The 25,110-nt window shown below is 47.2% G+C and overlaps 1 protein-coding gene across 2 annotated transcripts in view; it reads right to left on the bottom strand.

Annotated features, from left to right (window-relative positions):
• OPTN (optineurin) overlaps positions 1 to 19,024 on the bottom strand; it is a 54,391-nt gene extending 35,367 nt beyond the window's left edge. Inside the window, exons 1-4 of one of the 2 annotated variants that reach the window (XM_073619508.1) lie at positions 18,867 to 19,024; positions 5,637 to 5,774; positions 4,116 to 4,300; positions 3,566 to 3,712 (exon numbers count right to left, since the gene is read on the bottom strand). In XM_073619508.1, the coding sequence (XP_073475609.1) occupies positions 3,566 to 3,712; positions 4,116 to 4,300; positions 5,637 to 5,772 (468 nt within the window). In that variant the 5' untranslated portion in view covers positions 5,773 to 5,774; positions 18,867 to 19,024. Of the gene's footprint in view, positions 1 to 3,565; positions 3,713 to 4,115; positions 4,301 to 5,636; positions 5,775 to 18,851 lie in introns of both variants that reach the window. The other variant, XM_073619509.1, reaches the window with a different exon arrangement.
• Positions 19,025 to 25,110: the final 6,086 nt, after the last annotated feature.

The following is a 25,110-nucleotide window of genomic DNA, read 5'->3' as shown; positions in this document are numbered from 1 at the left end:
AGCAAGACTAAGGCCCCTTTCACATGAGGCGGACTCCCTTTCCACGGAGCCTGCCTCGGTCCGCCAGCTCAGCGGGAGATCTGTCCGTTGATCTCCACTGAGCCGGCGGATGACAGGTCCCTCTCTGCTCACTGAGCGGGGAGGGGCTTGTCAGGCGCCGCTGCCGCCTATGGAGGGATCGGACGAAAACGGACAGCGTGTCCGTTTTTGTCAGATCTCACCCGATCCGATAGCGACGGATCTGGACGTAGAGCCATCCGTCTGCTTTTAGCGGATCGGACGGGGTCGGATGTCAGCGGACATGTCTCCACTGACATCCGACGCTCCATAGGCTAACATGGATCGCCCGTTCAGGTCCGCCATCAAAACTGACAGGCGGACCTGAACGGTCCGATCGTGTGAAAGGGGCCTAAGACTAAGTAAGCAATAACCAGCAGTATTGAAAGTTGCAACAACATGTGCCAGGGTAAGAATTAAATAGTTTACGGGGGAATTTTTAATTTTTAAATAACAAACATGTCATACTTACCTCCACTGTGCAGCTCGTTTTGCACAGAGTGGCCCCGAACATCCATTTCTGGGGTCCCTCAGTGGCTCCTCCCCGCATTAGATAACCCATCTGGAGAAGCGCTCCCCCGAGGGGATTACCTTGCGGGCGCGCCCGAGTCCAGCATTCGGTGTCCATAGAGGCCGAATGCAGGACTCGGCCCCGCCCCCCGCGTCATTGGATTTAATTGACAGCAGCGGGAGCCAGTGGCTGCACTATCAATCTATCCAGTCAAGAGCCGGGAACCCGTGGAGAGAAGGACAGAGGGGACGCGCAAATGGAAATTCGGGGCTCAGGTAAGTAAAAACGGGGGGGGGGGGGGGGGGGCTAGGGGGCCAGTGACTGCCAGGTGTTTTTTCACCTTAATGCATAGGTGAAAAAACACGGGCCTTTACAACCCCTTTAAGCTAAAAGAAGGCTGAAACTTTAATACTACTAAAAAATATACACACAATGAAATCAAAAGACTTGAGTGTTAACTTTATACTGAAACAGACAAGCTGTATACAGGGTTTGGTTTTGAGAAAAATATGGAAACACTATATGATTTGCAGGTGTGAAAGTGACGAGATGTTTCGCATTAAAAGCCGGAAGTGATGTAACGTTCTTTTGCTTCTGCTGTGTGATGAGACAACTAGCTAACAGGCGGGAAGCCTCACTTTCATCAGGGCAAATTGTTGGTGCCCACTTAGCTATTTCCTCCGAGACTGAAGTTGCCAATTTATTTGCGGTGTCAAGAGGTACAGTATCAAAGGTTATGACTGTGATTGTGACCTGGATTTTTGCATGAAAAGAGGTTTTAGATTCCATTATCCACCTTCCACAATACCGTGGTCAGGTTACGTGCCTCCATCATCCTGCTGTTCCCCTCTCCCCCATTAGCTCAGGAGTCTGTGTAGTGAAGCCGCCTGCTCCCCGCCCCTCCACTCCTGACGCTATTTCATCTGTAAGTTAATGATTTCAATTCCTGTCCTCTGCAATAAGAAGATGTACTACACCGTGCGTGTTTTTTTTTTTAAAGGTTCGACAGCTAAATGGCTTTGTTCACACTGCCGTCACGTGACTGCTCGGCTGACGTCAGAGGGCAAACTCAGCCCCTCCCATTGTAGTCCATAGATCAGAAAAAAGGAGATTGGCAGGCTGCTGCTAGCCTTAGTAAATGAAGTCAATACAATTTTTTTTTTTAAGGAAAACATTGCTTCAGTCGCTTTCTGGTTTCTGGCCAAGGCCAAAAAGATGTCATACGTCTCAAGAGTCTTTATGGTCATTTCTTTCTTAGCTAAGCACACCCTCCTGCCTAGATGCCTGAGCTAAGGGCAGATGGATTCCAGGAAGTAAATGTCACACAAGTCATCTGCCCTTACTCAAGATGGCCATGACTAGAAATGCTAGGAGGTGTTTTTCAAAGCGTGGAGACATGGATATATGGGCAAGGTCAGTTTGAATATTAAAAAAGAAAATAAATAAATAAAATAATGTTTTTAGTTTGTGGTGCTCAGATACAGTTTAGTTCCACTTTAATCTCTCTTTCTACAGGTCTCTTTCAAAGTTAATTTATCTTCTACTATTCATTCATGTCTCTGCTTTAGATATTCTACCTCCTTTTTCTTATCTCCTGCAATGTGCAATGTGCTAAAGTGCTCAAATCATATTACATAAATGTGGCCGTATTGTGTAATATTATTTCAGCACGTTTTACATTGCATAAAGTAAAGTTCTATTGGTGCACGAGTTAGATGCACAGGTCAGTGAAGCACATCGCTTTCACAATATTGTTAAGAACTCTCCCTGCCCTTAATGGTGACAGTCATATGCAGTAGTTTTAAGCTATTCTGTTGTGAGCTGGCTGTATAGAGAGCTAACAGCAATGATCTTGTTATATGTAAAGAGTATAAGATAGGAAGGTATGAAACAGAACAAATGCAGTACATCTCTGCAATACATGCACATTCCCCATGTTTTATCCCTTTAAAGACCCTGCAAGCATAAAAGAATACCTGTTGATCTGCCAACAATGCACGCACTGTAGGCTGAAAACATTTTTGTGGACTGGTGTCGGCCCTGCCCAGTTTTTTTTTTCTGTGAAACTATTCAAATTGTCTCACTCTCCTATCTTCAGAACATAGACCCTGATCATTCTGTAGTCTCAAATGTAAGAATAGGAGGCCAACAGCTGTCATTCAGATAATACAAAACACAGGACAGCTCTGAATTTCTGATGTGATCAAAAGCTCATTGTTGGGACTCATTACAGTGGGTGTTTTTTCTGCTGCTCCTAAGGTAGTTTGGCTTTTTTTTTTTTTTTTTTCTTGCCCTTACAACGTCCCTAAAAGGATAGCCTATATGTCCATGCACACACAAACACAAGTTTTGAGGCAGAAAAAACCCCCATGGCCAGTGTGACCAGGAGCAGCTGTGTTTTGGCAGAAAAAAATGCTTGACAAGTGTAAATGCGTCTAAATGCATCTTGAGCATCAATTCATTTTAAAGGTCAGAATTATTTATTATTCTGGCCATTGAAATGCATTAAAGCCCAAGCGATTGACACGCCTAAATGCATTACACGCGTTTAAAAGCGTTTTCTGCCAAAACGCTACTGCCAGGAGGAAAGGAGTCTAGGAGAGTTATCAAAATGTCCTGTGTGTATGAGGCCTTAGGGTTGGGTTCACACTTATGGGAATTGGATGAGGGTTTCCCAGCATCCAATTCACATGTCGGGAGATTGTGATCGTCTCATTATGGAGCCGGTTCACACATCTCCGCAGCAGCTCCGGAAGAAATTGCACAGGAGTCCTGTGTGTCTTTTGGTCCGTTTCAGGTCCGAATTCAGCCAAAAATTCAGACTGAAATTGGACCTGGAACGGTGAATGGAGACGCACCGGAGTCTTGCTGTGAGCCGCTGCAATCTCTAGTGTGAACCCAGCCTCAAACAAAACCACTGGATATGTTATTGCAGAGAAAGAATAAAGTTGCTTAAATACAAATGAAATTCTCAATGAAATAAAAAGGTCAACTTACTGCAATTCTGATTTCAACAAATGAGTCTTCGGATGCACAGCTGCTAAGTTTCACTTGCAGCTCTGAAATAATTCCAAGAAGATCAGCCTTCTCTGTCTGAAGACGTACAATCTGTGCCTTCAGCTGTTTCAGGCTCTCATCTTCACTCTAAGGGGCAGAATGTAATCATGACTAAAAGACACGAATGTGAACATAACTTTGCATGGACATTACATGGCTTAAAGCAGATTCATATAAAACTATACCTGCTGTGTAATGACCTCTGAATTTGGAACCTATCAATGAGAATATCGAACGTGTGGGAGGACTGACTAAAACTTGAGCAAACCTGAAACAGAATCTGAGGTAGCTGTGCACAGCAACCAATCAGCTTCTATCTTCAGCTTGCTCAGCTAAGCATTGAAAATGAAAGCTAGAAGCTGATTGGTTTCCATGTAAATTCCCTCTAGGAAGTTTTTTTCCGAATAAATGAAATGGAAGGCTTTTCCTAATCCTATCCTAATATCGGGCTCACCGGCATATCAAATAGTAATATCAAAAAGACAAGTACCTGTCCATGCAGATGTTTCTCTTTTAAATGCTGGATTTCATTCTTCAATAATTCGTTTTCTTTACTAAGATCTAATGCACGCTGTTTAAATTCTGGAGTTCCAGGCTCACTCCGTCCTTGCTCCTCCCTCTTTAAAAGCTCTTCAAGACGCTCCTTCATTTCCAAATTTTTATGTTTCATGGTTTCTAAACAGAAGATACACATTATTTATTCATTTGCGTAATCTTGCATTAGACATCAGAAACCTATCGGGAATCTACAGTGTTCTTAGGACCTGTTCACACGATAGAAACGCATTCCGGATGCGTTTCCTTGGCACAATGCATTTTTCCTCTCTTTTTCTTCAACATAAATAAGGACTGTGCAATCCGGTACATTTTACCATGTTTCAGTATAGTTCAGTTCAGTAAAAACGCAGCATGTTATACTTTTGTTCTGGAACTGGAAAGCACTGGTTTGAACTATGCCATTGGAAACCATATAAATCTACTATCCATGCATTTTTGATGCTGAAAAAAAATGCACTGTACTGCATGTGTGGTGTGAACCGGCCCTTAAAGCAGAACTCCAGACCCTTTTTTTTGGACAGAGTAGAGAGTAATCTCGGTTAGGTTTGTGCTGCCATCTTTGTCCTCCTTGGAGAGTAGTTTCCTCACTTCCTATGGTAGGAATGGTGGTCACCGAGACAAAAAATGAGGTAAACTATCCCCAGAAGAGGCCTAGATAGTAATAAACACCTGGCAGAGGTTCCCTTTCCTAAATGTAGGAAACTATTTACAGTCCCAAAAAAAAGGGGGTCTGGACGTACTTTTAAATATAAGGCTCCTTTCACAAAGGGTGGACTGATGGGGTCCGCCTGTCAGTCTTTCAGGCAGACCCGATAGGACCATCCATTGCCTGCTATGGAACGGCGAAAGTAAACAGACATGTGTCCGTTTACACCCGCCTGCATCGGATCCAATCTGATCCGCTAAAAACAGACGAACGTTCCCCCCCCCATCCGTCTAGCAGATCAGAGTGGATGTAAACAGACAGTCAGTCCGTTTACATCTGACCGCTCAGAGGAAAGCGGGCTGTGTCTGCTCCGCATAAGCGGAGAGGAGACAGATCTGTCATTCAGCTTATCAGCAGGGATCAGCGGACCGATCCCCTGCTGTGTAGGTGGATCTGCTGGTGAAGTCCATCTGTGTGAAAGGGGCCTAAAGGATAAAGTTTTAATAAATAAATCCTCACCCTTTTGGATTTTCTCATCTAAAAAAGGTGCAGTTTTTTTTTATTTAAAATACAGATAATCAAAATGACAATAAAGAGACCACATAATAAAATTATGATTTCTATGCAAAATATTACTCAGCCTAGCTTCAGAATATGATACTTTGAGTCGGCAAAGTACAGAAATGTGCAATTCTTACTTTCATCAACCATAAGCCTTTTACATGCAACTCCAGAGGGAAAAGGTCAGTATATTACTACTAGTACATATCAGCGAGTCATTAGCAAGAAGCATAAATAATTTGTTACCTTTCAGTTTGTTGTTTTCCACAAGCAATTGTTTAATCTGTTCCAGCATCTCTGCTTCATTTTTAATTATCAGACTATACTGAGAGAGATCCAGGTGTCCATTCACCATTTCATTTCCAAGAGCCTGGTTGGCCATTTCTGCAATCAAAAAATTATAAAATAAATACTTAATAAATGAAATCATTTTTTTATGCATCGTCAAAAGCCAGAATTTAGTAAGCAGATGTAGTACCAACAAGGTAATCCCATTTCAAGATTCTAGTACAGCTTCTAAAACTAATGCTAGCCATACACATGATTTTCTCTCGTTCAGCCTCCAGGGACAATTCCCAGATTCCCTAAACAGCATGGATGAAGAAAATCTCTGTTCCCATCTATTATATTCATCAGTTGCAGCACCAGAATCTGATTCGCTGTTAGCCATGTATGGCTACCTATTTATCACCGTAGTCATCCTCATTGATCCAGGCTGACAAAGCGGGTGTAACCCCAGAAATGCACAAATGCATAGCTAATAGTACAGGAGCGAGGTGCATGAGTGGCGGCCAGGACGGTGCACGTTACCATCCACTTGGTGGGCTTGGGCTTGGTCTCTCCTGAGCTGTCAGCATCGGCACCCTGTGTATTTACCAGTGACACAGCATCCTCCCTCCTGCCCTCACACTGTACTCCAGGTTCCCTTGATGTAGGTGTGCCATTTATTTGTTTAATATGTTTCCACATTCTGTGTCCCTGGATTACTCTCTTTACATGTATGGCTACCTTAATTAATTATAAATAAAAATAAAGATTGTATATGGAATGCAAAAAAAGGTAAATGATCTACTATATAAATAGAAGACATAACTAGTTTCTAATCCCAGTCTTCAATATCATTGAGGATTCTACGGGGTCTAGATATAAAATCATATTTGGGTTAACTTATCCATAACATTGAATCTGCCAGAAAAAAAAAGTTACAAAAAAGAAAGAAGGCAGCCTGTACAGGAAGTGTACCCAATAGGAATGACTGGCACAGCTATAGTAGTTTTTACTTATGTAAGATGAACTGCACAGGGATGGCCACAGCCTCTAATCACAACAGATGACAGCCTGGAGGAAACCACACACACGCCTTTGTGCTCCAGTACAAGTATTCAGGTTTATATGACCTACAGGACAACTAGCCATATGTAAGTTAAAACAGAAAACAAGACTGACAAGCGTATTAGCATACACTGGTCGTTCTTACAGGCAGCGGGAGGAGACGTCCCACCCCCCCTCCAGTGCTTACTTTTTTTTTTTTTTTTTAATTCATGAAACTTTTTTTCTAAAAAAAAAAAAAAAAAAAACACGTTTCAAAAATCCCTGCGCAAATACCATGTAACATAAAAAGTTTTAACAACCACAATTTTATTCCTTAGGGTCTCTGTTAAAAAAAAAAATATATATATATATATATATATATATATATATATATATATATATATATATATATATATATATATATATATATATATATATATATATATATATATATATATATATATATATATATATATATGTTTGGGGGTTCTGAGGAATTTTCTAGAAAAAAAAATGATTTTTACATGTAGGAGTGAAGTGCTAGAATTGGCACAGATGGGAAGCAGTTAATAAACATGTTACACTTACCTGCTCTATGCAAGAGTTTTGCACAGAGCAGCCCAGATCCCCTTTTTCTTATGTCCCCTGGCAGCAGCACTGGCTCCCTTCCCTGCTGAGTGCCCCCAATAGCAAACCACTTGCTATGGGAGTTCCTGAGCCACGTGCTGTGTGTCCATTCACATATGGAGCGTAGACTGAGGAAGGAGGTGGGTCCTAGCCTCCAAAATGCATTTTCTGACAGCCCTTGCAACTACACACGTCCTGGCAGTGTGAACACAACATTCAGCGTGTCTTCCTTGTCCCACAGTGGTGGTTCTTCCCCTGTATATAGTGCCTGGCTGGAGCAGCTCTGGTATAGCAAGCAGCCACGGAGGGAGCTGCACTCTGGTCTTCCATCTCTACAGATGTCTGGACTGCACACCAATTTAAGAGACACGCTTTTATCTAGTTTTGTTTGTGAGCGCAAATATTCCCTTTTTTTTTTTTTTATCTTTACAATAAACTCGCTTACTACACTATGGTTGGCTCGGTGCCCCTCTCTCTCTCTCTCTCTCTCTCTCTCCTCTTTCCTGTGGCTTAACCCTGCCCCACTCTCTCCTCATTGGTTGTGACTGACAGCAGCAGGAGCCAAAGGCTCCAACTGCTGTGTGAGCCAATGAGGCGAGAGACCCCCAGAGAGCCACTGGTCTCATGCACATTGCTGGATCGAGATGGGGCTCAGGCAAGTATAAGGGGGGGCTGTACCCAAAATGTTTACCTTAATACAGAGAATGCATGAAGGTAAAAAAGGCCTTTGACCTTTAGAAAAACTTTAATAACATAATGCAATCATAACCCTATAACACTGACAACTACAGGGGGTGTTAAAGTGATTGTAAAGTCTCGTTTTTCTTTTTCAATAACAAACATGTCATACTTACCTCCTCTGTGCAGTTGGTTTTGCACAGAGCAGCCCGGATCCTCCTTTTCTTGGGTCCCTCTTTACTGCTCCTGGCCCCTCCCTCCTATCGAGTCCCCCCTCAGCCAGCAGCTTCTTATGGAGGCACCCGAGCTGAGTCAGAGCTCTGGCCCCACCCCCACTCTCCCTGACTGGCTGACAGACTTTGACAGCCGCGGGAGCCAATGGTGCCGCTGCTGTGTCTCAGCCAATCAGGAGGAGTGTCCCAGATGGCTTAGACACTCGTGGACATCATTGGAGAAAGAGGGGGCTCAGATAAGTAATTAGGGGAGGCTGATACACACAGAAGGCTTTTTATCTTAATGCATTAACATAAAAAATCTTCTGCATTTGTTACCCCAAAACTTCATATTCCTGATATGTGCCTGCTGTACCATGTACTTGTATGAGAAAGTCTACTTTTTTCTTTGTATGCTTCCTTTATGTGAAATCGCTGGTGTTCCTGCCAGTCCCTCTGCTTTCCTATTAAAAACTGACCCCACTAAGCAGGAGAGCACACCGCGGTCAGTTCTCGAGCTGTGCTGGGAACTAAGCCTGCTCTCTTCCAACAATCTTGTCCTAACACGTCCCTCATGTACAGCCTACCACTGGGAAGCTCAGCGTGCTGTGGTTTCTCCTCCTCCAACTGTTATGCAGCTGGGAACAGAGGGAATGTGATCACTTATAAAAAAGGGAAAAAATGTATTTATGTTTTATATATCTATAAAAAAATGTTTTGCCTTTCATTATTTATTTTTTTAAACTGAATGGGTTGTTTTACAAGGTAATCGTTGAATTCCAGGATAAAGCTAACTAATCTTAAAAATGCTCCCCTCTAAACACCTATACAGACTATACTGGCTATAATTAATGCTCTGTAGCTGAAACATGCAAGCCGTTGTATACTCCACTTGTATCAATAAACGTATTCCCTTTGGATGACATGTTGCCAGTGTTCTATCGAAAAGTGCATCCTGTCGGATAATGCCTCCGATGACCTGCGCATGCGCAGGACACAACGTCACTCCAACTGATATGTTGATCAGCTGGCAGGACGTCAACACTGCGCATGCGAAGATTGTCAGCGGCATTATCTGACAATATGCAAAGGGACAATGTAATCGTGCAACACATCGAAGTCCGCCTGTCATGTGATCGGCCAATTCTCCCGCATGAGCAGAGAGGAAGGTGGAATCTGATGATTACATTCCCCCTTTGCAGATCGTCAGTTAATGCCTCACGCGATCTGTGCATGCGCAGTATAGACATCACGCCAGCTGATCAACATATTAGCTGGAGTGAAGTTGCGTCCTGTGCAGATTGTCAGAGGCATTATCCGACGGGGATGCACTATTTGATAAAACACCGGCTATACTCTTCACACCTATGCAGACTAATCTGTGTAAGAAAAATGTATATACTAATACTTACCTATTATCAGGCTGCTTCAGTTAGGTCACGTGATCTCCCATGTCAGCCAGCGCCAGCTGTAGGGGAGAAGAGAGTGCTCTTGACAATGGCTGGGATCAGTGACATCACGTGTAGGCTTTAACGGCCTATCTGTTGGTGGGACTCCCGCTGGATCACGTGACCGGGATTAAAGGGTCTGAAAATAGGTAAGTCTACAGGCTTTTCTTACACAGGTTACTCAGAATAGGTGTTAGGAGGGGGAGCATTTTTATAATTAGTTAGGCTTATCCTGGCTGCCTTTGACACGGTTGACCACCCCCTCCTCCTCAAAAAACTTTACCCCCTCGGTCTCTGTGACTGTGCTCTTCAGTGGCTCTCATCCTACCTATCCCAACGCACCTTCAGTGTCCCTTACAATTCTACTTCCTCCACTCCTCTTCCCTTCTCTGTTGGGGTCCCCCAAGGTTCTGTTCTTGGACCTCTTTTATTTTCAGTCTACACCTCTTCCCTGGGTCAGTTGATAGCCTCTCACGGCTTTCAATATCATTTCTATGCTGACGACACACAAATCTATCTCTCCACCCCTCAACTCACTCCATCAGTCTCCTCACGCATCACTTACTAACCGACATATCTGTATGGATGTCACACCACTTCCTCAAACTCAACTTGTCCAAAATCAAGCTTATAATATTTCCTCCCCCCACGTGCCTCTTCCCCCGAGTTATCTGTCAAGAGCAATGGCACAACCATCCACCCGTCCCCACATGTCAGGGTACTAGGTGTTATCCTGGACTCTGAACTCTCCTTTCGGCCCCACATCCAATCACTTTCCAAAGCTTGCCGCCTCAACCTCCACAACATCTCTAAACTACGTCCCTTTCTAACCAATGAAACCACAAAGCTCCTGATTCACTCCCTGGTTATCTCTCGCCTTGACTACTGCAACTCCCTCTTCATTGGCTTACCTTTAAATAGACTATCCCCCTTCAGTCCATCATGAATGATGCTTCCAGACTCATCCACCTTACAAACCGCTCAGTGTCTGCTACCCCCCTCTGCCAATCCCTCCATTGGCTGCCACAACTAATTAAATTCAAAATACTATCAATAAGTTACAAAGCCATCCACAACTCTGCCCCCAGCTACATCACTAGCCTAGTCTCAAAATACCAATGTAATCACCATCTCCGTTCCTCCCAGGACCTCCTGTTCTCTAGCTCCTTCGTCACCTCCTCCCATATCCACCTCCAGGACTTCTCCCGAGCCTCGCCCATCCTCTGGAATTCCCTACCCCAATCTGTCAGACTGTCTCCAAATGTATCCACTTTTAGGTGATCTCTGAAAACTTTCCTCTTCAGAGAAGCCTATCCTGCCTCCATCTAACAACTGCATTATTTTCTCCATTAGCTCATCCCCCACAGCTATTAACCTTTTGTATAACTTGACCCTCCCTCCTAGATTGTAAGCTCTAACGAGCAGGGCCCTCTGATTCCTCCTGTATTTAATTGTATTGTACTTGTACTGTCTGCCCTAATGTTGTAAAGCGCTGCGTAAACTGTTGGCGCTACATAAATCCTGTATAATAATAATAATCCCAGAAAACAAGCTTCCACAAAGCTATTGGTGAAGGAGAGTACAAAAAGGTGCCCTGCTGTAGATCATAGAGTTGTGATGAATAGGAAAAACAAGAATTGGGCTCAGGACCCCTCTGCAGAAAAGAGAAGAATAAAAAATTAAATCCAGACAGGAGTTGTACTTGAAAGTGAAAGCAGGATTGCTTATAAGAGAAAAACACTAAGGCCCCTTTCACACTGGGGCGGTGGGGGCGTCGGCGGTAAAACAGCGCTATTTTTAGCGCTGTTTTGCCGTCGTTTTTGCGGCTGTATTCGGCCGCTAGCGGTGTGGTTTTAACCCCCGCTGGTGGCCGAAAAAGGGTTAAAACCGCTCGAATAGCGCAGCTATAGCCGCGGTATAGCCGCTCTGCCCCATTGATTTCAATGGGCAGGAGCGGCGAATACACTGCTCCTTCACCGCTCCAAAGATGCGGCTAGCAGGAGTTTTTTTTCTTCTCCTGCCAGCGCACCCCTTCAGTGTGAAAGCCCTCGGGCTTTCACACTGAACAAACAGCAGCGGCTGTTTTGGGTCGGTTTGCAGGCGGTATTTTTAGCGCAATAACACCTGCAAACCGCCCCAGTGTGAAAGGGGTCTTAACCTTGCCAAGACAGCATTGCTGCTCACGATGATATACAATAAGGAAGATGATACAAAGCCACCGGCATGCCAGATAGATGCATTTCACACATTTACTGCAGTGGTATTTAAGGGATGGAACCTGCGAGGCCACAAAACATCCATCCATAGCAATCACTATAGGGCACCTATCCACCAGGTACATGGGAGACGTGCAACTTCTATTTGGGCGTTATCAGGCAATAGGAAAGGGAGCAGTAAAGTTCTACAAATAAATACAAAGTAACTCAGGTAGAGCGTGCTGGCTAAGGAAGGGTGTGGTAATGTAATAGTCAGCAATCAGGAAACGACATACACATACCGGTAGTACAAGTTTAGTTTGTCAATTATTAATCAGAACAAAGTGACTGCAATAGAAGTGTTAGCAGAATCCACTAAAAGGTTACATTGATGAAGTAGTTAGAGCTAATCCTGCCTAGAAGAACATCAATGGCATTGTCTTGGAAAGGCTTCACCCCGTTAGCTGCCAACCAGATTATATGCCATCAGAGCTGCCATTAGACCAAACAGGAGCGATCCCAGGTAGAGAAGGATGCAGCCTTGTATGGGGGCTGTGCTGTCCTTCCACGTCACCCAGCTGGTCCACAAGTACCTTTTGGTAATATCACCCTGCTCTCATGTGCTAGGAAAATGCCAAGAGGTGCCGTGCAAAATATAAATAGGGATTCAGATCTCATAACAATTTTAAATAGCCGTGCCTGTCCACATCATCTATTTTTAAAGCCCAACTCCAGCCAAAGCATTTTGTTTTCATCTGGATAGAGAGTGAGGAAGAAGTAGAACTTCTGGTGGGTTTTTCTTGCTATCTGTGTCCCTATAGGGAAGGGTGTGGGATGTCTCCAGGATAGAGAGACACAGCAATCAGAACAGAACAGAAGTTCTAAGCCTTGCAATGACAACACCCTGAGAAGTGAGAGCTACCCAACATGAGGACAGTAATGGAATCCTGACAGAGGTTTGTTCCCATCACTCTTCTTAACTCTCAGAGGGGGACCCTGTCACAGAAACAGAATTGAGGGGAGCATGTCATCAATACAGGAAGTGAGGGGAAATCTCCCTAATGGGGACCATGTCATCAATACAGGAAGTGAGGGGAAATCTCCCTAATGGGGAGCATGTCACCAATACAGGAAGTGAGGGGAAATCTCCCTAATGGGGAGCATGTCACCAATACAGGAAGTGAGGGGAAATCTCCCTAATGGGGAGCGTGTCACCAATACAGGAAGTGAGGGGAAATCTCCCTAATGGGGAGCATGTCACCAATACAGGAAGTGAGGGGAAATCTCCCTACTGGGGAGCGTGTCACCAATACAGGAAGTGAGGGGAAATCTCCCTACTGGGGAGCGTGTCACCAATACAGGAAGTGAGGGGAAATCTCCCTACTGGGGAGCGTGTCACCAATACAGGAAGTGAGGGGAAATCTCCCTACTGGGGAGCATGTCACCAATACAGGAAGTGAGGGGAAATCTCCCTAATGGGGAGCATGTCACCAATACAGGAAGTGAGGGGAAATCTCCCTAATGGGGAGCATGTCACCAATACAGGAAGTGAGGGGAAATCTCCCTAATGGGGAGCATGTCACCAATACAGGAAGTGAGGGGAAATCTCCCTACTGGGGACCATGTCACCAATACAGGAAGTGAGGGGAAATCTCCCTACTGGGGACCATGTCACCAATACAGGAAGTGAGGGGAAATCTCCCTACTGGGGACCGTGTCACCAATACAGGAAGTGAGGGGAAATCTCCCTACTGGGGACCGTGTCACCAATACAGGAAGTGAGGGGAAATCTCCCTACTGGGGACCGTGTCACCAATACAGGAAGTGAGGGGAAATCTCCCTACTGGGGACCGTGTCACCAATACAGGAAGTGAGGGGAAATCTCCCTACTGGGGACCGTGTCACCAATACAGGAAGTGAGGGGAAATCTCCCTACTGGGGACGTGTCACCAATACAGGAAGTGAGGGGAGATTTCCCTACTGGGGACCATGTCACCAATACAGGAAGTGAGGGGAGATTTCCCTACTGGGGACCGTGTCACCAATACAGGAAGTGAGGGGAGATTTCCCCACTGGGGACCGTGTCACCAATACAGGAAGTGAGGGGAGATTTCCCCACTGGGGACCGTGTCACCAATACAGGAAGTGAGGGGAAATCTCCCTACTGGGGACCGTGTCACCAATACAGGAAGTGAGGGGAAATCTCCCTACTGGGGACCGTGTCACCAATACAGGAAGTGAGGGGAAATCTCCCTACTGGGGACCGTGTCACCAATACAGGAAGTGAGGGGAAATCTCCCTACTGGGGACCGTGTCACCAATACAGGAAGTGAGGGGAAATCTCCCTACTGGGGACCGTGTCACCAATACAGGAAGTGAGGGGAAATCTCCCTACTGGGGACCGTGTCACCAATACAGGAAGTGAGGGGAGATTTCCCTACTGGGGACCGTGTCACCAATACAGGAAGTGAGGGGAGATTTCCCTACTGGGGACCGTGTCACCAATACAGGAAGTGAGGGGAAATCTCCCTACTGGGGACCGTGTCACCAATACAGGAAGTGAGGGGAAATCTCCCTACTGGGGACCGTGTCACCAATACAGGAAGTGAGGGGAAATCTCCCTACTGGGGACCGTGTCACCAATACAGGAAGTGAGGGGAGATTTCCCTACTGGGGACCGTGTCACCAATACAGGAAGTGAGGGGAGATTTCCCTACTGGAGACCATGTCACCAATACAGGAAGTGAGGGGAGATTTCCCTACTGGAGAACATGTCACCAATACAGGAAGTGAGGGGAGATTTCCCTACTGGGGACCGTGTCACCAATACAGGAAGTGAGGGAATATTTCCCTACTGGGGACCGTGTCACCAATACAGGAAGTGAGGGGAAATCTCCCTAATGGGGAGCATGTCACCAATACAGGAAGTGAGGGGAAATCTCCCTAATGGGGACCATGTCACCAATACAGGAAGTGAGGGGAAATCTCCCTACTGGGGACCATGTCACCAATACAGGAAGTGAGGGGAAATCTCCCTACTGGGGACCGTGTCACCAATACAGGAAGTGAGGGGAAATCTCCCTACTGGGGACCGTGTCACCAATACAGGAAGTGAGGGGAAATCTCCCTACTGGGGACCGTGTCACCAATACAGGAAGTGAGGGGAAATCTCCCTACTGGGGACGTGTCACCAATACAGGAAGTGAGGGGAGATTTCCCTACTGGGGACCGTGTCACCAATACAGGAAGTGAGGGGAGATTTCCCTACTGGGGACCGTGTCATCAATACAGGAAGTGAGGGGAGATTTCCCTACTGGGGACCGTGTCACCAATACAGGAAGTGAGGGGAGATTTCCCTACTGGGGACCGTGTCACCAATACAGGAAGTGAGGGGAGATTTCCCTACTGGGGACCGTGTCACCAATACAGGAAGTGAGGGGAAATCTCCCTACTGGGGACCGTGTCACCAATACAGGAAGTGAGGGGAAATCTCCCTACTGGGGACGTGTCACCAATACAGGAAGTGAGGGGAGATTTCCCTACTGGGGACCGTGTCACCAATACAGGAAGTGAGGGGAGATTTCCCTACTGGGGACCGTGTCACCAATACAGGAAGTGAGGGGAGATTTCCCTACTGGGGACCGTGTCACCAATACAGGAAGTGAGGGGAGATTTCCCTACTGGGGACCGTGTCACCAATACAGGAAGTGAGGGGAGATTTCCCTACTGGGGACCGTGTCACCAATACAGGAAGTGAGGGGAAATCTCCCTACTGGGGACCGTGTCACCAATACAGGAAGTGAGGGGAAATCTCCCTACTGGGGACCGTGTCACCAATACAGGAAGTGAGGGGAAATCTCCCTACTGGGGACCGTGTCACCAATACAGGAAGTGAGGGGAGATTTCCCTACTGGGGACCGTGTCACCAATACAGGAAGTGAGGGGAGATTTCCCTACTGGAGACCGTGTCACCAATACAGGAAGTGAGGGGAGATTTCCCTACTGGGGACCATGTCACCAATACAGGAAGTGAGGGGATATTTCCCTACTGGGGACCGTGTCACCAATACAGGAAGTGAGGGGAGATTTCCCTACTGGGGACCGTGTCACCAATACAGGAAGTGAGGGGAGATTTCCCTACTGGCGACCGTGTCACCAATACAGGAAGTGAGGGGAAATCTCCCTACTGGGGACCGTGTCACCAATACAGGAAGTGAGGGGAAATCTCCCTACTGGGGACCGTGTCACCAATACAGGAAGTGAGGGGAGATTTCCCTACTGGGGACGTGTCACCAATACAGGAAGTGAGGGGAGATTTCCCTACTGGGGACCGTGTCACCAATACAGGAAGTGAGGGGAGATTTCCCTACTGGGGACCGTGTCACCAATACAGGAAGTGAGGGGAGATTTCCCTACTGGGGACCGTGTCACCAATACAGGAAGTGAGGGGAGATTTCCCTACTGGGGACCATGTCACCAATACAGGAAGTGAGGGGAGATTTCCCTACTGGGGACCATGTCACCAATACAGGAAGTGAGGGGAGATTTCCCAAATTAGGGCCATGGTCTGGTTGGCATGGCAGGCGTATGGGACAACGTTAGGGGGTGACACACGGGGGGACCGGACAACGTTAGGGGGTGACACACGGGGGGACCGGACAACGTTAGGGGGTGACACACGGGGGGACCGGACAACGTCAGGGGGTGACACGCATGGGGACCGGACAACGTCAGGGGGTGACACGCATGGGGACCGGACAACGTCAGGGGGTGACACGCATGGGGACCGGACAACGTCAGGGGGTGACACGCATGGGGACCGGACAACGTCAGGGGGTGACACGCATGGGGACCGGACAACGTCAGGGGGTGACACGCATGGGGACCGGACAACGTCAGGGGGTGACACGCATGGGGACCGGACAACGTCAGGGGGTGACACGCATGGGGACCGGACAACGTCAGGGGGTGACACGCATGGGGACCGGACAACGTCAGGGGGTGGACACGCATGGGGACCGGACAACGTCAGGGGGTGGACACGCATGGGGACAATGTTGAGAGGGGCACGGGACAATGTTGAGGGGGGCACGGGGCAATGTTGAGGGGGGCACGCAGGGGACAGGACAATGTTGGGGGGACATGCAGGGGACAGGACAATGTTGGGGGGACACACGGGGGTACAGAACAATGTTGGGGGGACAGATTGGCGTATGGGACAATGTTAGGGGGTGACACGCGGGGGCACCGGACAACGTCAGGGGGTGACACGCGGGGGCACCGGACAACGTTAAGGGGGTGACACGCGGGGGCACCGGACAACGTTAAGGGGGTGACACGCGGGGGCACCGGACAACGTTAAGGGGGTGACACGCGGGGGCACCGGACAACGTTAAGGGGGTGACACGCGGAGGGGCACGCGACAATGTTAGGGGGGGGGCACGCGACAATGTTGTGGGGGCCCGCGACAATGTTGGGGGGGCACGCGACAATGTTAGGGGGGGGCACGCGACAATGTTAGGGGGGGGCACGCGACAATGTTAGGGGGGGGCACGCGACAATGTTAGGGGGGGGCACGCGACAATGTTAGGGGGGGGGCACGCGACAATGTTAGGGGGGGGGGCACGCGACAATGTTAGGGGGGGGGGCACGCGACAATGTTAGGGGGGGGCACGCGACAATGTTAGGGGGGGGCACGCGACAATGTTAGGGGGGGGGCACGCGACAATGTTAGGGGGGGGGCACGCGACAATGTTAGGGGGGGGGCACGCGACAATGTTAGGGGGGGGGCACGCGACAATGTTAGGGGGGGGCACGCGACAATGTTAGGGGGGGGGCACGCGACAATGTTAGGGGGGGGGCACGCGACAATGTTAGGGGGGGGCACGCGACAATGTTAGGGGGGGGCACGCGACAATGTTAGGGGGGGGCACGCGACAATGTTAGGGGGGGGCACGCGACAATGTTAGGGGGGGGCACGCGACAATGTTAGGGGGGGGGCACGCGACAATGTTAGGGGGGGGGCACGCGACAATGTTAGGGGGGGGCACGCGACAATGTTGAGGGGGACACGCGGGGGCACAATGTTGAGGGGGACACGCGGGGACACGAGACAATGTTGAGGGGGACACGGGACAATGTTGAGGGGGACACGGGACAATGTTGAGGGGGACACGGGACAATGTTGAGGGGGACACGGGACAATGTTGAGGGGGACACGCGGGGGCACGGGACAATGTTGAGGGGGACACGCAGGGGCACGGGACAATGTTGAGGGGGACACGCAGGGGACAGGACAATGTTGGGGGGACACACGGGGGTACAGAACAATGTTGGGGGGACAGATTGGCGTATGGGACAATGTTAGGGGGGACACACGTGGGTAAAGGAAAATGTTGGGGGGGGACATGTGGGTACAGGACAATGTTGGGGGGGGACATGTGGGTACAGGACAATGTTGGGGGGGGACATGTGGGTACAGGACAATGTTGGGGGGGGGACATGTGGGTACAGGACAATGTTGGGGGGGGACATGTGGGTACAGGACAATGTTGGGGGGGGACATGTGGGTACAGGACAATGTTGGGGGGGACATGTGGGTACAGGACAATGTTGGGGGGGGACATGTGGGTACAGGACAATGTTGGGGGGGACATGTGGGTACAGGACAATGTTGGGGGGGGACACACGTGGGTACAGGACAATGTTGGGGGGGGACACACGTGGGTACGGGACAATTGCCAGGTACTGGGAAGGTTAGGTGACCTCTATACATGGCTCCAGTCATCATACAGCACTCACACCGAGCAGAGCCCTCATGTACACATGGATCACACATGATGTATAGGAGTCTAGTAGAGGAAATATAAATAAACCATGAAGGGCCGGGCTATGACAACACTACAGAGGAGCATAGTGCGCCGATCACGTGGTAAAGGTCAGTGCTGTCATACTTCTGCTGAGTCCTATGGAGGAAGAAGAGCCCATTACCTGTCGGACACTCACCTGCTGACCACCTTCCTGAAGCTTTTCTCCTCTCTCTGTTTACTCCGCAGGTTACAGCGGAGGACACGCCCCCCGGTTCACCTGACTTCACCGTCAAGACGAAGGGAAATTCCCAGGCAGACCATGTGACGCGGGCTGTTCAGTCATGTGACTCGCTGACCAGTTTCTATTTTCCATTTCTCGGAGATGGTTGGGGGGAGGAGAATGGGCTGTGACAGTGACGGGCGAGGCTTGTTTTACTGAGTCATAGTGCAGGCTGGAAAATGAGAACACAAGGGCGGGTTGCCACAAGTCATGTGGTGGCTGGAGGAGGGAGAACTTCACTTTGACCTATGGGCATAGCTCCCAACTGTCCCTGATTTCGAGTGACAGTCCCTGATTTGAAGCAATGTCCCTCTGTCCCTTATTCCTCCTCATTTGTCCCTCATTTTGGTCTGATCTATATAGCTGTATATAAAATGCACTTTTTATCTATCAAAAAGTGTTTCTAGCACTAAACCTTTCATCTGATTCATCTAAATTGCTCCAAAAGCAAATATAAAGGAATAGTAGTGGTAAAAAAAAGCACTTGTGGGTTTAAGCAATCTTATTTTTTTTTTGTACAATTCTCCTTTAACCACTTCAATACAGTGCACTTACACCCCCTTCCTGCCCAAACCAATTTTCAGCTTTCAGTGCTCTCACACTTTGAATGACAATTACTCAGTCATGCAACACTGTAACCATATGAAATTTGCGTCCTTTTTTCCACACAAGTAGAGCTTTCTTTTGGTGGTGTTTAATCACTAGTGGGTTTTTTATTTTTTGTGCTATAAATAAAAAAAGACCGTAAGTTTTGTAAAAAAAATGCCTTTTTCTTTGTTTCTGTCATCAAATTTTGCAAATTAGTAAGTTTTCTTCATAAATTTTGGCCCAAATGTATACTGCTACATATCTTTGGTAAAAATAACCCAAATTAGTGTATATTATTTGGTCTTTGTGAAAGTTATAGAGTCTACAAACTATGGTGCCAATCACTGAAAATTGATCACATCTGATCACACCTGATGTACTGACGGTCTATCTCATTTCTTGGGACACTAACTAAGTCAGGAAAGTACAAATACCCCCTAAATGACTCCTTTTTAGAAAGTAGACATTCCAAAGTATTAAGTAAATAGCATGGTGAAATTTTTAAGTTGTAATTTTTTCCCACAATTCTTTGCAAAATTAAGATTTTTTTTTTTTTTTTTTTTTTTTTTTTTACAAAATTGTCATATTAACAGGTTATTTCTCTCTCAGAGCATATGCATACAACAAATTACACCCCAAAATACATTCTACATTCTTCTACTCTTCCCGAGTATGGCGATACCACATGTGTGAGACTTTTACAAAGCCTGGCCACATACAAAGGCCCAACATTAAAGTAGCATCTTCATGCGTTCTACGAGCATAAATGACACATCTCATTTCTCAACCACCATTTACACTTTTGAAGGCCCTGGAGCACCAGAACAATGTAATTGCCCCCAAAATGACCACATTTTGGAAAGTAAACACCCCAATGTATAATCTATGAGGCATAATGAGTCTTTTGAACGGTTCATTTTTTTCCAGAAGTTTTTGGAAAATGTGGAAAAAAATGAAAACGCATTTTTTTACACAAAGTTGTCCATTTATCAGATATTTGCAACACTTAGCATGTACGTAGCAAAGATGACACCCCAAAATACATTCTGCTACTCCTCCTTAGTATAACGATACCACATGTGTGAGACTTTTACACAGCCGGGCCACATACAAAGGCCCAACATTGAAGTAGCATCTTCATGTATTCTACGAGCATAAATGACACATCTTTTTTCTCAACCACCATTTACATTTTTGAAGGCCCTTGAGCACCAGGACAATGGAATTGCCCCCAAAATGACCGCATTTTGGAAAGCAAACACCCCAACGTATAATCTATGAGGCATAATGAGTCTTTTGAATGGTTCATTTTTTTCCAGAAGTTTTTGGAAAATGTGGAAAAAAATGAAAACGCATTTTTTTTTACACAAAGTTGTCCATTTATCAGATATTTCCAACACATAGCATGTACATAGCAAAGATGACACCCCAAAATACATTCTGCTACTCTTCCTGAGTATGGCAATACCACATGTGTGAGACTTTTACACAGCCTGGCCACATACAGAGGTCCAACATCCAAGTAGCACCATCAGGTGTTCTAGGAGCATAAATGACATATATAATTTCCTGACAACCTATCATTTTTGAAAACCCTTCATATTTCTAACACATAGCATGCACATACCAAGAATTACAATCCAAAATAAATTCTATTGCGGAAAGGGTAAAAAAAAGCATTACCTGTGCTTTTAGTAGTATCCACAGAGGAGAGCACTGGTCCAGGCAGGAGGCAGGGATGTGCTTAGCGACAGCATTAGTAATTATCCAGGCAGCAGGCAGGAATATTGTCTATAGTCAGCACAAGGATATTGTCAGCACAGCACAGTCCATAGAAATTGTCCAGGCAGAGACAGCCAGCACAGCCATAATATTGGTCCTGGTACACTGTTACCTGCAGACACTCATTATTGTACCGCTCTCCAGCCCTTCATAAACATACTGCCTCTTGCTACAGCTAATTATTTGCATAGTCCAGGTAGCGGTGTGGTCCATTCATGCGACAGGCAGAGGCATGGTGGCAGTAAGTCAGCAGCAGGCTGAGGGCCGCAATCAGGTAAGACCTGTTCACAGGGGCACAGGGGTAGAGGCTTCGACCCACCCAAATCTCTATGAAGCCTCCAGACTCCAGACCCTAATCCGGAAATTCCGAAACCCGGAGAAAACAGAAAAAAAAAAAATTTCTCCCTCTGGAAAAACAATTCTGGAGCCCCTCACATATGTTAGACCCCTGCGTACTACAGTAGCAGGGCAACAGATCAGTCCAAGCGGTAGACAAAAGCATAGTCCATAAAACAGGCCAGGGTCAGTTCACGTGCAAGCAGTCCAAGCGGTAGGTAGTAGCGTAGTTAATAAAACAGGCCAGGGTCACTTCACGTGGAAGCAGTCCAAACGGTAGGCAGAGGCATAGTAAAAAAACAGGCCAGGGTCAGTTCACGTGGCAGGCAGTGGCATGGTTATTTAGGAAGAATGGAAAATGGTCAGCACAGATGATGAAAATGGGGAAATGGTTAAAAATATGGGCTGGGGGGCGTGGCCTAGCGCATGGAGCCGTAGGTCGCACTTTACAGCGGCTCCCGGTCCCACGGATCTCCACAAGGATTTAACAGGGACATCCCCCCTCACACCGCACCTCATCCGCACAGATGGGCAAAGGAAAGCCCAAGGAACACCCTAAGCCCGTCGGCGATCGCACACAAAGCGATCTGGGCAGATTTGTGACCAGAGCATCTGCGGCCTACAGCTCACAGGGACAGCCTAAGATAGCGCCGGCACCTCCGTCTCCCGCCCGCTCTGAGCCTCCAGACGACATGCAGGTACGCTCCAGGGCTCGCTCTGCCTCACTAGCTGATCTCGAGCCCACACTACAGAGCCAACATAGCCCGCACAGCCCCTACAACCAGTCACAGGCATCCCTGAACTCAGGAGACGGATGGGACTTAGAATCGCAGATGCGATCCCTCCATACATATATACGCTCCCTCCCCACAAAAGCCGATTTTGAGCATTACACCACCCGTATGGAAAAAGCATACAGGCAGGAGATAGTGGAGCTTAAAAGGGACATGGGAATCCGTATTGAGGATGTGGAAAATACCACGGAGGGCATATGTATCACCCTGCAATCACATGAGGAAATTCTGAACTCTCATACTGTCTTAATCCAACAGCTCATGTACCACCAGGACGATATTGAAAACCGTAACAGACGGAATAATATTAGAATACGCGGCATCCCTGAAACCATTGAGCATAAAGACCTGGCAGGGGCTGTAACCTCTATCTTCAATCAAATACTTCAGCAACCCAAAGACACTCACATTGAATTGGATAGAGTGCATAGGACCTCCGGTCCCCATAATCCAGATTCTGCCTATGTCTGTGACACCCTGTGTAGAGTGCATTTCTACAAGGTAAAAGAAAACATCATGCGAGAGGCAAGCACTCAGGACTCCATCAGGCTTAACGACACCCCTGTCATGCTACTCCCGGACCTCTCCCGTCAGACACTAGCCATGAGACGTTCTCTGAAACCCCTTACCTCAATTCTGCAAGAGGGACAAATCAGATACCAGTGGCGCTTTCCGTTCCAACTGCGAGTTCAGCACGAGGGCAAGACGGCCATCTTTCGTACCTTAGGAGACCTACCAAGATTCCTGAGCACCCTGGAACTTCCACAGGTTTCCCTACCAGACTGGCCTCTCCCAACTACCACACATGGTCTACCATTCAGCACGCAATGGCAGAAGACCGGCAGGCAGAAGCGCCCCAGACCCTCACCTCACAAGTCACCAGACGGCTGATGCTCTCTCGTGAAACGGGGGATACCTGTCTCCAATCCCTTTTTTTTCCCCTCTCTCTTGCTTTGTCTACAAGAGACGAATCCACTTCTGGACTTCCAGAACTACCAGCACTACATTGTTTACAGACGATGCGCACAAGTTTTTCTAATTTCTTCCTCAGTTCTTGGTTTTTGGCCTCGTAGCGCATCCTCTCATACATACCAGCTTTTCCTTTAATATTTTTCCTTTTTTTTTCTACTAGTCCATTATGTCTATGGCTAACTGTTGTTGGTATGGGGTGGGGGAGTGGGGGACCCTGATTGTGACAAGGGAAGTATATATTTGTTCTAATACTGCTGATGATAAGCCTTAATTTACTATAATCACAATATCGCACTGATGCCTTCCTTCCACGCTAAGATTCACACTAACCCTCCCAGAATATGGGGAGTTGTCACCACCCCCCCCCCCCCTTCCGCCAAGGTGACTCCCTGCACGCTGTTTGAGTACGGGGAGGACTTCTGTGCTTCATGAAGCATTTCGACAGCGGTGCGGAAGAAAGGCAGACGTGTCATGCTAGGGCCATTACATTACGCCTATGACTAGAAATGTTTGTGAGCAATGTCCTTAGGTTGTTCATGTTGTATGTACGGGGGGGATCCCGGGACCGGGGGGCGCTCTGTGCGCTTACCACGTTTGAACCCCACTTAGGACCAATAGTGCTTATTATTGCACTGTTTACGTTATTTAGTATTTTTTTCTATCCAGTTACCATGCGATTTCACTCCATGATTCTTCTCAGGTTACCATTTCATGGTTTTAACCTCCTTTTTCACCTCTATATCTCATGGTGGCTCTCTCTGTCTACATGGTGGATGTGTTTTGTCTTTACAGGTCTAAGGCGGTTTCTGTCCACCCTCTTTGCTTCTCTCACTTCCTCTATTCCTACTCCTTCTCCTTACCCATCCTCTGTTCCCTTCCCCCCTTTCTCCCTCCCCCCCCACGCAGGGCAGGTCCTGGGTCACGTAGGGGTCATCAGAGCTTTGACGGGAGATCTTAGGCTTGTTCCCACCCCATTACTCTTATGCTTCCGCTAGATCACATTACCTTAGCCTCCTATAATTGTAGAGGTTTTAACACCCCTGAGAAAAGAAGCCAGGTGTTATATCACTTCCATAAAGCCAAGACTCAAATTTTACTACTTTAAGGGTTCGTCCATCCCAACCTTGAATAACCCCCATTTCCATAAATGGTTCCATAGCACTAATCCACTTACTAAATCCAAAGGAGTGTCTATAGCGTTCCACAAATCCTTCCACCCGGAAGTATTAGATACCCTGATAGACCCTGATGGTCGCTTCATTTTTCTCAAACTAAAATCTAACCTTTCTATTTTTACAGTTGCTAATGTATACGGATCAAACCAAGACCAAGGGAGTTTTTTCTCCATGCTTATAGACAAACTAATCTCGTTTGGGGGCCCCTGTTTTATTGTAGGAGGAGATCTCAACGTGACCTTCTCGCCAGCCGTGGACACCTCCTCGGGTAAGTCAGCTATACCACATTCCACCCTCACACATATCAAATCACTTCTACACTCAGCCCAATTAGTGGATGTCTGGCGAGTCCAACACCCATTCGAGAGAGATTACAGCTGTTATTCGGTCGCTCATAATTCATATAGTCGCATTGACTATTTTCTAGTATCCCAATCCCTACTTGATATACTCCCTATACAAGCTTCACTAGGTAACATTCTTTGGTCTGATCACGCCCCCGCCCATTTAAGC

This window comes from Aquarana catesbeiana, linkage group LG03 (assembly GCF_042186555.1).
Source record: "Aquarana catesbeiana isolate 2022-GZ linkage group LG03, ASM4218655v1, whole genome shotgun sequence".
NCBI classification, from domain to species: Eukaryota; Metazoa; Chordata; class Amphibia; order Anura; family Ranidae; genus Aquarana; species Aquarana catesbeiana.
Note: the sequence above shows the minus strand (reverse complement) of the source record. Positions and strands in the feature narration are given on the sequence as shown.